The following is an 11368-nucleotide window of genomic DNA, read 5'->3' as shown; positions in this document are numbered from 1 at the left end:
TACATAATTTTATATTTTATACATAATGTTATTTATTATTTTTGTATTTTTTAAAAGTGCGAAATATTAACAATTAATTACATAATTTTTTTGGAATACCCTATGATAATAACAAAATAATAATAATGAAATGATAATAATCCCCGAATCTATAACGTCTGTGTATGTGTGTGTGTCTATGTATTTTTGAAAAAATTCAAATATCTTTGTAATTTCTACTACTAATACGCCTTGTAGCTTATTTAAATCAAAACACTTTTAAATAATTTTTTTATCAATTTTTTTGAAAGAGATTCATAAAAATTGATATTAACATAAAAATAACTTTTTGAATAATAATTTTACAGCAAAATTCCTTAATAGGGTTTTAAATTTTAGACATCAAAGATTATAATTATAATTTTCAAATATTTTATAGGTGCTGCTTAAAAAAGTTTATTTATTTGCAAGAGCTATATGATATTTTTGAATAATATGACATGCGTTTCTGTAATAGAAGATAGTTTTTAATGTTTTAAATACATTTTATCTTATTAAAAAAAGAAACTATTATTGATAATACTATTAAGATTCTCTTTTATAAAAAAAAAGTTCGTTGAAAGCAGTTAACATCGCTTATTTTTTAACAGACATTATATATTTTCTGCTTAGATATTTTTCAATGTTAATGAAATAAATTATTTTTTACATATATCATCAAAATAGCAAGTTCGTTAAAAAGAAATTAAACTTTCGAAAAAATGAATCACAATATAATATATAAACTCTCTGAGTCTATCTGTTTCAGATTCAGCAATATATCTTTTTTTTAATATATTAGACTTTTTTTTTTTACAGAAAGAGACACTTCTGAAGAGAAATTCATGGTTAATAGGGTTAAAATTATGTCATTACAGGAATGATACAACCTTGAATTCTCTGCGAAATGTTCGTTTCTTCCTTGGCACTATCAGTATTTTTTACTGTCAATTTTGCAGAATCATTATCTTTTGATATTTCGTTGTTAGTAATCATGATGCTGAAAGCAGAGATAATTATATTTATTGAAATGGCTATATCTTTACGATTTAGATGGATTTGTTAAGACGCTTGTATATCCATAAATTAAAAACTGACAAAAAATTTATGTAATTTATTTATCTATCACATGCTAACAATTAGAATTCACACAACGCGACATTGCTAATCGTTTCTTTTCTTGACAAAAAAAGTCATATGATAAGAATAATAAATTCTTTTACCCAATTTTTTAAGATCAAAATTTCTATTAAGATTTCCACATATTAATAAAACACCTGGGCTTATTATGCAAATTTAATTTTTAATTAACATTTTTTAATATAAAACTGCACTATATTGGTTGTCTTCATAAATACTATACTATAGACATCTGTGGTTGTCACTTGAAACTAGTTGGATAATTCAGAAATCTGTATTATCGACACTTATATCGTGAAACAAATCTAGCCCTAGCCTCGCGGTTCAGGAAAATTTCACGAACACAGAAAAATGTCTGCAATCTCTTCTTTTTGATAATACCGAATAGATTTAAAAAGTAATGTCACACTCTAGACTTTGGCAATATGGTATACCGTTTATGATTTTTATACTCGGCGGATCGTTTGGCCTTCGAGAATTTACGGAATTACGGTATATAATTAGTTAAATCTTACAATGATTCATCTAGACGTTCCATTTGTCAAAGTATTTTTATCTGACAAAATTTTTTTAATATTAAGTGAATTTTTACACACAGGTATAGGTATAAAAGTACAAGTAATTATTCAATACGAGATGAATTAGAGAAAAAAGGAATCGAAACAAAACCATTAGAAGAAATCACCATAGAAAAAGAATATGAGAAATTAGAAAAGGTATATACACTAGGGTAATATAGATTAATAACACTAATATTTTAATATTTAATATTAATATTTATATATTTAATATTACAAGCTTACTAGAAATATGTGCAAAAAAATAAATAAGGTTCTTTTAATTTTATTTGAAACGTTCTGAGATATGTCTTTTGTAAGGAAAAGATATGAGAGGTAATAATTATAGAGAATAAAATTTGAACAAATATAAAAATATTAACAAATACTAATATATTTTAAAAATTTACATTCTTATTTAAAGTATCTTTAATCAATGTATTTGTGAAGAATTCTAATATAAAATCGATCAGTTTAATAATATATGCACATTGTTAAATAAGTAATATTAAGTAAATAATTTTATTTGACATACAAATAATAGTATTTATTTTTATGTTACATATAGTTTTTGTATATTCAAAAAAGATATCCTTGTTATAATTTATTTATGCAAACTATAATTTTTCCTTTAGGTGGATGTAGACAATTGGAAGAACATTCGAATACCAAGACCATGGGAAAAGAATACAAAGGTTTAGTTATCAATTAAAAAATTTTTATTTTGTCATTATATAATTAACAAATATAATCAGCAAGATTTAATGAGCAATGTATAATTAATTTTTATCAGTCTTCGGAAGAGATATTTGTGCGATCACCTTTAGTTACATAGATTATTATTGGATAGTTATATAAGGTATTTTAGAGATAAACATAATAAAACAGTTACAGTTTTATACATTCTGTTCTGCTTAATTCTGAACGAAAATTTGCAAATAATAATTAAAAAATTTAAATTTCTTAAACAATATTAAATATTATTAGATTTACATAACAATACTTACAATCTTACATAGAAAGGTATTTTAAGTTACTATCATAGACATTTATAACGAGTATTGATTGACGAGTACACAATTTGAGATTGCCATTAAACTAAAAGCTCGAACATTCTTTGAATAGAATTGCTTAGATCATAAAATAAATGATTTTCTCTATACATATAATTTTTAATAAGTCATTCAATATTTTTGTCATTTTTTATCAAATCATTTTTATATCAAATTCGTATATTTAATTCTATATAAAATAAACTTTTTTTTCTCATAGTTAGAGATTGTACATATCTAAAGAAGATTCTAAGAAGATAATTTTACTTCTTGTGTCACATGACAAAATGATATTTAAAAATCTTCCTAAAAAAATTTTATCACAGATCATTCCAAAGGAACCTATGTAAAATAAAAGAGACAAGGTATTGAAACATTTCCTACGGAGATATATTTAGCCTTAATTGACAGTTCTTCTTTATGGCAGTACAGCAATAAATAAATGAGATAGAATTAACATTTCTGCAGTATTAATTTACACGTGATTCAAATCTACTTCAAATAAATGTTACTCACGTGTTTTCTTTTTTTTTGTTGTATTAATGGCATATTAGCTATTATATCTCCTTAATTAAGTCAAATTCTATTTACATTATTTTAAGACATTCAAAAAACACAACATCTTTGATACTTACAAAAATATTGGTAATACACCCAGACTTTCTTAAGATGATAAATATGACCCTTTTAACATTTAAAAATTAGAAACTTCCTTCATTTTTCATTAGGAACTATGTGTGTATATATATATATATATATATATATATATGCAAAATTTAAAATTATTTTTACATTTACTTTATCTTTTCTGGAATCCAAACATACTCAATAAACTTTGTTGTCTTGGACCTAATGATAATTGTTTACTTTGTCGCGATTGTTTTCTTTTCGTTACTGAACTACTTCGTGGCACCTGCAGTAAAAAGGTATTTTTTTATCAATTTTATAAGTAAAAATTAATTAATGACTATGTGTTTTTTCTATTAATTCAATGAAACTTATTCACATAAGTCTATATTTACCAGATTCGCAGAACTTCGTCTTTTGAAAATTTCTTTCTTGTGCAAGACTTGATGGTCTTTAACGTTGGAAAATTGGGATAAATTATCTTGCAAACAATTCACATTTTCGTAATTAATTGAATCATTAGCAGCTTCTGTATTAGAACCTAATGCAAATTCATCTAAATCATAATCTTCATCATTTGTTGTACAATGGGATACTTCAGTTGGACTGTAGTTAGAGTTTTTCGATTTTTCAGGAACATCTTCAAAAGTGTTAGTCAAATATTCATTTTGATCTGATAAGAGTGCGTCATCGATATTTTTTATCGAATTCGCAATTTCTGGGCGATCTGCTATAGATAATGTTTCTAGATGTTCTTGATTTTCTCTGGCATCACATATACTGTCGCTTGTTTCTGGAATTATATTACACTTCGTACTTCTTAAATCTTCAATTTTCTTATTCTCCAATTCGAATACATTGTGTTTTTCGTCGTTTTGTGTCGAGAAATATTTGCTTTCTACTATGACATTTTCGTCTATGATAGTTCGTCTTATACGCATTAAATTCTTTCCTTTTCTTCGACAATTTCCATTGAACAAAACACTCGGCGAAGTTGTGAGATCGGACACTCGTTTAACAAATGGATTTTTGTACTTCAATAATTCTGGTGACTTATTTTCTGCAAAGCATAAATATTCTTCTGACTTTTTTTCAGCACTAGAAATTAATTTAACGTCTTGATTGGAATTATACATATCCAAAATGGCATTTTCGTCTGAATCCTGACATTCTGAAAGTCCATTGCATGGCACAGTCGGACTATTATGCAATTTTGATGAAGCATGTTCATTATTTAAAAGATTGCTTTGTACAGCCAGCTCTTTTTTAGCGATAATCGGCGAATTTACTATATTTTTAGAAACTAAGACAGGATTTTTCGTTTCCAACTTATATTTGTCTGACCAAATGCTAGTATGAATTGGCAATATTCGTTCCGCTTTCGTGTCCCGTTTTCTTTTACGTTCCTACAATTTATAATACAAATTAAGATAGAGAACTCTTAATTTCAATTGCGATTATATTTGAGGCGAATACAATTTAATAACAATATAGCAACTTACGATTTTATCTGGATTAAAATTGTGAACTATTTTTAAAGTGGACGGATCGCAATTGCCGAGGGCTAGTTGCAAAGCAAGGTCCACATCTACTTCTTTACCGGCGTATTGTAATTGATCTTTGGTAATGTCAATTGTGGGTGGATTCAATCGTACTTGCTTCCTTTGTAATGGACAGTATACTAACTGATGTTTGAACGTTATATCTGCCAATATAAATGCATCTCTATATTCTTGTGTCACAACCAGTGATTTCATGTTGAGTACTGATCCTATACGTGTCAACGCCTTGAAAAATGTAAATATGAATTAAAATAAAAAAAAGGATAAAATATACAAGTTACATAGCTCTCTATGTTCCAAAAATATTAAGTATAAGATTCTTATTACATTATTTTTGTCTTATATTATTTGAATTTGAAAGTGATATAGCAACTAACTCTATGTATATTATGATCTGTATTTCTAGCGATAAATTTTCGCGCCTTTGCCAGTCCAATTCCAGGAAGTGAAGGGAGATAGTCGCAACCAGACAAGATACAAGTGTAACGAAACTTATCCATATCAAATTCCTCAGGTCGCATATTCATTGCTAAATGTAATCGGTCCTGCTCAATCAATACCCCATTTCCATTAAAATCCATTTTGAAGAATATCTAGAATATAAAACACGATATAAAGTTGTTTTATTTATTAAACAGACCATATATATATATATATATATTGCAAAATTCTCAATTGATCATCTAACAGCTGTCATTTATGTTGTTTTAAAAAATTTTTAGAAAAAGTTAATAATTTTTTAGTAATAAAAATATAATTGATAGAAATTTTTTTATCCATAAAGATCACAAGTATTATGTTTTACAGTATTGTACATAACTATATTTATATTAAATTATACAAAATATCTCTCTCTCATAGCTATCAATTTTAATTTCAGTTTTAACAGATTCTTTAGCAAATTTAAAGTCGAATTTTTTTAGTATGAAACTTAATAAGATATCTATAGTTTTCGCATGATGAGAAAACTTACAACTTTTAAGAAGTTATATGATACTAATAAAACCATATTCAAGTAATTTTAAAAAGGATTAATGCATATATATATAATGTTGAAATATACATTATAATATACATATTATTTTTTGTAAGCAAAAATCAATTTTAATTTTGTGATTAAAAAAATCTATTATTATTAACAATCAATAAATTATAGAATATTCTATAATTCAAAAATAATCATAAATTTATTGCATATCTGAATATATTCAATATGCATATCATTACAATAAACAAAACAAACTTTAAATTTATAATTATATGTATAAATTATAAGAAAATATACTAACTTTCTTACATCCAAATAATGTCAGGTCACTATCCTCTGTGATAACAACATCAGCTATACCACTAATATTTAAATACGCTAATTGTGCATCTGCCTCATAAGGAGCTATAATACAATCAATGTTTTCATTCTGGCAATGTTTAATTAATTCTAATGCTATTTCATGAGTAATATCTATAGCTCGTCTCAATAAGTTTTTTCCTTCTGCAACTTGACCCATTTGTATTAATTCAAGTGCTTTTTGACGATTCATTTGTCTGTTTCTAATAAATATATATATATAATGTAGTACATATATTATTTATCAATAGTTTCAATAATATTAGTTAATTAAATAATATTAATTAATTAATATTAAACTTAAGGTTCTTTAAAATATATAATCTCTTAATTTATAAACGTTTCTTAAATTCGTAATATTCACATAATGATTCACTCATTCTTACGTACTGTCGTCTTTTAATTTCTGTCTGTTCCTTGGCAGGTAACCGTCGACCGTCAAATACCAAGATCGGTTTTATTTTATACTTTAAAAGCATATCTATATACTTCATACAATACAGAACATATCTATATAACATAAAAAGGGCATGCCATTAATCTTTGATATCTTAAAGAATCTGTCAACATGTATAATGTAATTGCTCTTACGCATTCGTTGCCTGTCCCATCATCAATTTCTCAGCACAAGAAAATACACCTTTGTGTAACCAACAATAAGAATCGATCGCGACAGCACCACCGGAGAATTCTCTGATGTTCGTTCTTTTAGAAGACTTCTCTAAGAATGGTAGCAAACCGGTAATACCCATATTTATGAATTAATTTGTTCTGAATAATTAAAAAGCACAATTGAATACAATATTTTTTCTATAATGAAGTTGCCTTGTCGCCAATTGCCGCCAAATCGCACGTGCGGTACTGTCTTCATAGACGCTTTTTCTCGCACATGCGCGATGCGCGATGAATATATGTATGTACATACATGCATCAGCTGGCGAGAGAGAATCAAGTTACACTTGCAATACGCTAGCGCCAACTGAATTTATTTTAGAGCCGGCGGAACTACGTGACCAGATTCATACCATTTTCGATGCTATGATAAAACGACGACGGTTGGTTTGAGTCCATGCTAGATCTATTTTCCGCCATAATTGCACGCAATATTATTATGAATTTATTAATATGTTTTATTATATATCATTAACCGTGCGTATTCTTTTTTCATTTTAATATACGTTAAATATATATACTCTGTACTTGAATTGAAATTATTAAAAAATTATTATTTTACGTTATGGATAAAATAAAATAAATGTATATATAATGTATATATATTTATAAAATATATTATAGGTATGTTATTATTAAAATATTTTTTATAATTATGGAAATTATTATATGTATACACGTATTTAAAAAAATATTATTCTCACAAGAGAGAGAGAGAGAGAGAGAGAGAGAGAGAGAGAGAGAGAGAGAGAGAGAGAGAGAGAGAGAGAGAGACAGAGAAATAATAACTTTAATTTACTTTTAATAAATTGAATTTGTTTGAAAATAAAATTAATGCGGACAATGAAATTTATTTTATTTTATTTCGATATTTATTTAAATGTACTTGACATTATATAAATATATATTTTATAAATGCAATTTTACATATTCATAGAAGAGAGATATTTAAAAGTTTTATATATATATATATATACATATATATAATGAATCTTAATACGTACACATATAACAGAATGTTTAAAGAAATAAAATAAAACCAAAATGAAAGTATAATTTTTTCTCCTTTTTTTCCTTTGTTCCTCCTGCATGTAACGAACGCATTTTATATTACTTGTTATTTTTTGTTATATTGCGGCAATGTTACAGTTATGTGTCTGTGTTTGCTGGGTCTCGACCTTATCTTGAAACTCAAATATATATTAAATAAATTATTCTATTATTGTGACAGTTTAGTAGTTACGTGAAACGATTGTGGAACAAGCTTCCTCAACATATAAAGGCCGATTCGGTATGACAGTGTCGTCGATGTTTGCGACATTATATAATTTACCGTGACATCAAACACATATCGACGCTCTATCTTTACCGGCATTATTTTTAAAGGAATTAAAATTGTCCGGTGGTGAACGAATAAAGTACGTGAAGAAGTTACGTTGAAAACATAAGATTAAAGGTGAAAAGGCATGGAAAGCTGATAAATTCATAAATAAACAAGATAAATAATATATTAGAGTGAGATCAAGTTCAAAATGACCTTACAAGAAGCAAATTTATAAAATTAACGTAACCAATATAAAGAAACTATTTAAAAACAATTAAATAATTAAATAATTAAAAAAATCAAAATTTAAAAAATTAAAAAATTTAGTAATCAGAAGCGAACGTTTCGACAATCGTGTTAACGCACATGTGTTTTACACACATTAATTAAGATGCTCATTCCACAATCGTTACAGTTATTGAACTATATTGATACGGACTTACATATCATAAACATATACATTCATTTTGTGCAATTAACGGTGTTTTTCAGACAAAAATGTAGCAAATTCACTATTATTAACACACCTTTTAACTAACAAACCAGAGGAATTGTTATAAGAAAGATGCTATAAGTTTGTATAATACGAATGAAGTGGTTTATATTACTTGACTCTGTAATGCTCGGACTTTACACTATGAGATTTTCTTATCCTATTGTAAATCATTATTTGTTAACTATTGCACCGAAGAAAGCTTGTAAAATCAAACCGAAACGTCCGTTTCTGATTACCAGATTTTTTAATTTTTTAATTATTTGCTTTTAAATAATTTCTTTAAATTGGTTACGTTAATTTTATAAATTTACGCTTTTTGTATAATGTGACATTAAATTTGATTTCACTCTAATAATATTTTTCATCATCTTTTTTATTTATGAATTTATTAGCTCTCTATACCTTTTCAACTCATCTTTAATGTTATGATTTCGTAGAGAGCTTTTTTATAAATATATTACGTTGAAAAGTAATGCCTTATTACATCATGCCATCATTGATCAATATAATTTTTGATCGCAACCAGCGTTACACGGCGTGGTGGGGAAGGGATATCGCCAATCGATTGATAAGAGCGGTTTTGAACTTAGTCGCATTTCAAAATGTAAGTATTTTTTTCATATTAATAATAATATAATATTAATAATAATGATAATAATAATATATTACAATAATATTACAGTACAAGTCCTCGTCGGAGATCCAAATTGACGGATATATGAATATTGCTCACCGTCAGTTGATGCGCACATTTCGACGACATTATCGCGAAATAGATCAATGGGAGCTGGCACACCTTTGGGGTGACACTCCTGAGGCTCGAAATAATGAAGAACTTTACTCTGAACAGTACGAAGATCATCTTCGCTTGCGGAGGCTTTTTGGAGAGTTGCCGTATGAAGTATTTGAAGAGGAACCACTCTGGCTTTCTTCATCGAATTCCAGCAAAGTCATGGAGGCTGAGGAGTCTCCATAGGACAAGCTATCAAATAAGAGATTGAGTTTGGAGTGCGTGAGTATTTATAATAAATAAAAATTTTTATTATTATATATATATATTTTTAAAAAATAATAATAAAATGTGTCTTTTCTGTTTCAGAAGGTGCCCCTTTAAAATTATATTTTATATTCTATATTATGTTATAATATAGTTATTAAATTTCTCACTTTTATTACAATCGTTATTTCGCAACATGAGCTTCTTATCGACTATTGTTCTCATCTTACAAAACGGACCTCCTAACTTATTAATTAGAGAGAAACTATGCTCTAGAACAATTAGTAAGATTCATACAGCGCCATTTGAATATTATACATTATTATTGATTGACTAATTCATATTCTTTATTTATCTGACTCAATTTCTTATACTAATTATGTAATCGTTCTAGACTCTTTTTTCATTTTTTTTGCGCCGAAAAAGGCGGAAAAAATTAAACTTAAATGTTCGCCATTTTTTAATTAATTTTGTAACGAATATACATTGTTTCGTTTACTTTGTGATTTAATTGCACCGTTATTTCGTTTATTTATATTATATCTACGTAAGAAATTACTTTGTTTTTCTTAAATATTACCACTGTTTGGCTCTGTCACGCCTTATTACTTTTTTGATTCTATATTATATTATATTTTACATTTTATATATTACATTTATTTATATATATATCTTTATAAATTTATATATCTTTTATATTTTTATTAATTAAAAACATTTTCAACAACTTGCACACGTACATACATATATGTGTATGCTCGTATAAAATTATAAATAAAAATTTATATTTATATTAAAAAATAGTTCTTTCTCTTCCTTCTTGCGCTTTTCCTTCTTTTTTGCGGATATCTCTTTCTTTTTGCGCTATCTCACGCTCATACGCTATCCTTCTTTCTTGCTCCATCTCTCTTTCCCGAGTGCTGTATTACGCTCTCTCTCTCGCATTCGTATCATATCTCACGCTTTCCTTTTCCCGCCACATCGTGTTCTTACATATTGTATATATATATATATATATATATATATATAATATTGTCGATAATAAGCATTGGATTTATAATTCATTAGGTTCAAAGTTATAAGCAAATAAATTAAAATACATACATATACATATATGTATATATATATATATATATATATATATATATATATATACATATATGTATATGTATGTATTTTAATTTATTTGCTTATAACTTTGAACCTAATGAATTATAAATCCAATGCTTATTATCGACAATATTTAATTAGTTACTCAATGTAATGCTAATTCTAGTAAGCACTTGTATGTACATGGATTGAGATGGACTAAGAAAACAAATTCAATTCAGATTATTGTCTCTAATATTTTTTATATATGTTGAAGATATATTTTAATCGATCAAGATAGATTTTATAATATAATTTTAATATTAATACTTTGATAACTGCCTCAAATGGTTTTAAGCAAAAAGGTTTCAAGCTATTTGCAAGACGTTTTAATGCCAATTATATCAAATTAATTGAGTGGATTACATTTTTTTAAATTAAAAAATATTTTTAATTTTATCACATTTAAAAAGCATTTAGCAAATA

At 26.4% G+C, this 11368-nt stretch overlaps 2 protein-coding genes and 1 long non-coding RNA gene across 3 annotated transcripts; 2 read left to right on the top strand and 1 right to left on the bottom strand.

Annotated features, from left to right (window-relative positions):
• Positions 1-1462: 1462 nt before the first annotated feature.
• Positions 1463-5468, top strand: L(3)neo43 (cytochrome c oxidase assembly protein COX16 homolog l(3)neo43). Its single transcript, XM_072888480.1, has 4 exons — positions 1463-1650; positions 1757-1874; positions 2351-2410; positions 5363-5468. The coding sequence occupies exons 1-4, from the start codon at positions 1559-1561 to the stop codon at positions 5366-5368; spliced, it is 276 nt and encodes a 91-aa protein (XP_072744581.1). The 5' UTR covers positions 1463-1558; the 3' UTR covers positions 5369-5468.
• Tos (Exonuclease tos) lies at positions 2412-7198 on the bottom strand. Its single transcript, XM_072888479.1, has 7 exons — positions 6896-7198; positions 6695-6814; positions 6246-6507; positions 5334-5549; positions 4897-5181; positions 3790-4800; positions 2412-3680 (listed from the first exon to the last, which is right to left on the bottom strand). Exons 1-7 carry the CDS (start codon positions 7054-7056, stop codon positions 3567-3569), a joined length of 2169 nt encoding a protein of 722 aa, XP_072744580.1. The 5' UTR covers positions 7057-7198; the 3' UTR covers positions 2412-3566.
• Positions 7199-8048: 850 nt separating this feature from the next.
• On the top strand, positions 8049-9547 carry LOC140663344 (uncharacterized). Its single transcript, XR_012046264.1, has 3 exons — positions 8049-8432; positions 9234-9400; positions 9479-9547. It is a non-coding gene; the product is annotated as an uncharacterized lncRNA (long non-coding RNA).
• The last annotated feature ends 1821 nt before the right edge of the window (positions 9548-11368 follow it).

This window comes from Anoplolepis gracilipes, chromosome 3 (assembly GCF_047496725.1).
Source record: "Anoplolepis gracilipes chromosome 3, ASM4749672v1, whole genome shotgun sequence".
Taxonomy (NCBI): domain Eukaryota; kingdom Metazoa; phylum Arthropoda; class Insecta; order Hymenoptera; family Formicidae; genus Anoplolepis; species Anoplolepis gracilipes.
The sequence above is the reverse complement of the archived record's forward strand: the minus strand, read 5'-3'. Positions and strand labels throughout refer to the sequence as shown.

Excerpts from the sequence above, each read along its gene's own strand:
- Tos (XM_072888479.1), bottom strand. The coding sequence starts at position 7,056 with ATGGGTATTACCGGTTTGCTACCATTCTTAGAGAAGTCTTCTAAAAGA. Across the intron at positions 4,801-4,896 it reads ATTTTAATCCAGATAAAATC|GAACGTAAAAGAAAACGGGA; the intron begins GTAAGTTGCTAT and ends TATAAATTGTAG. Across the intron at positions 3,681-3,789 it reads GACGAAGTTCTGCGAATCTG|GTGCCACGAAGTAGTTCAGT; the intron begins GTAAATATAGAC and ends TTTTTACTGCAG.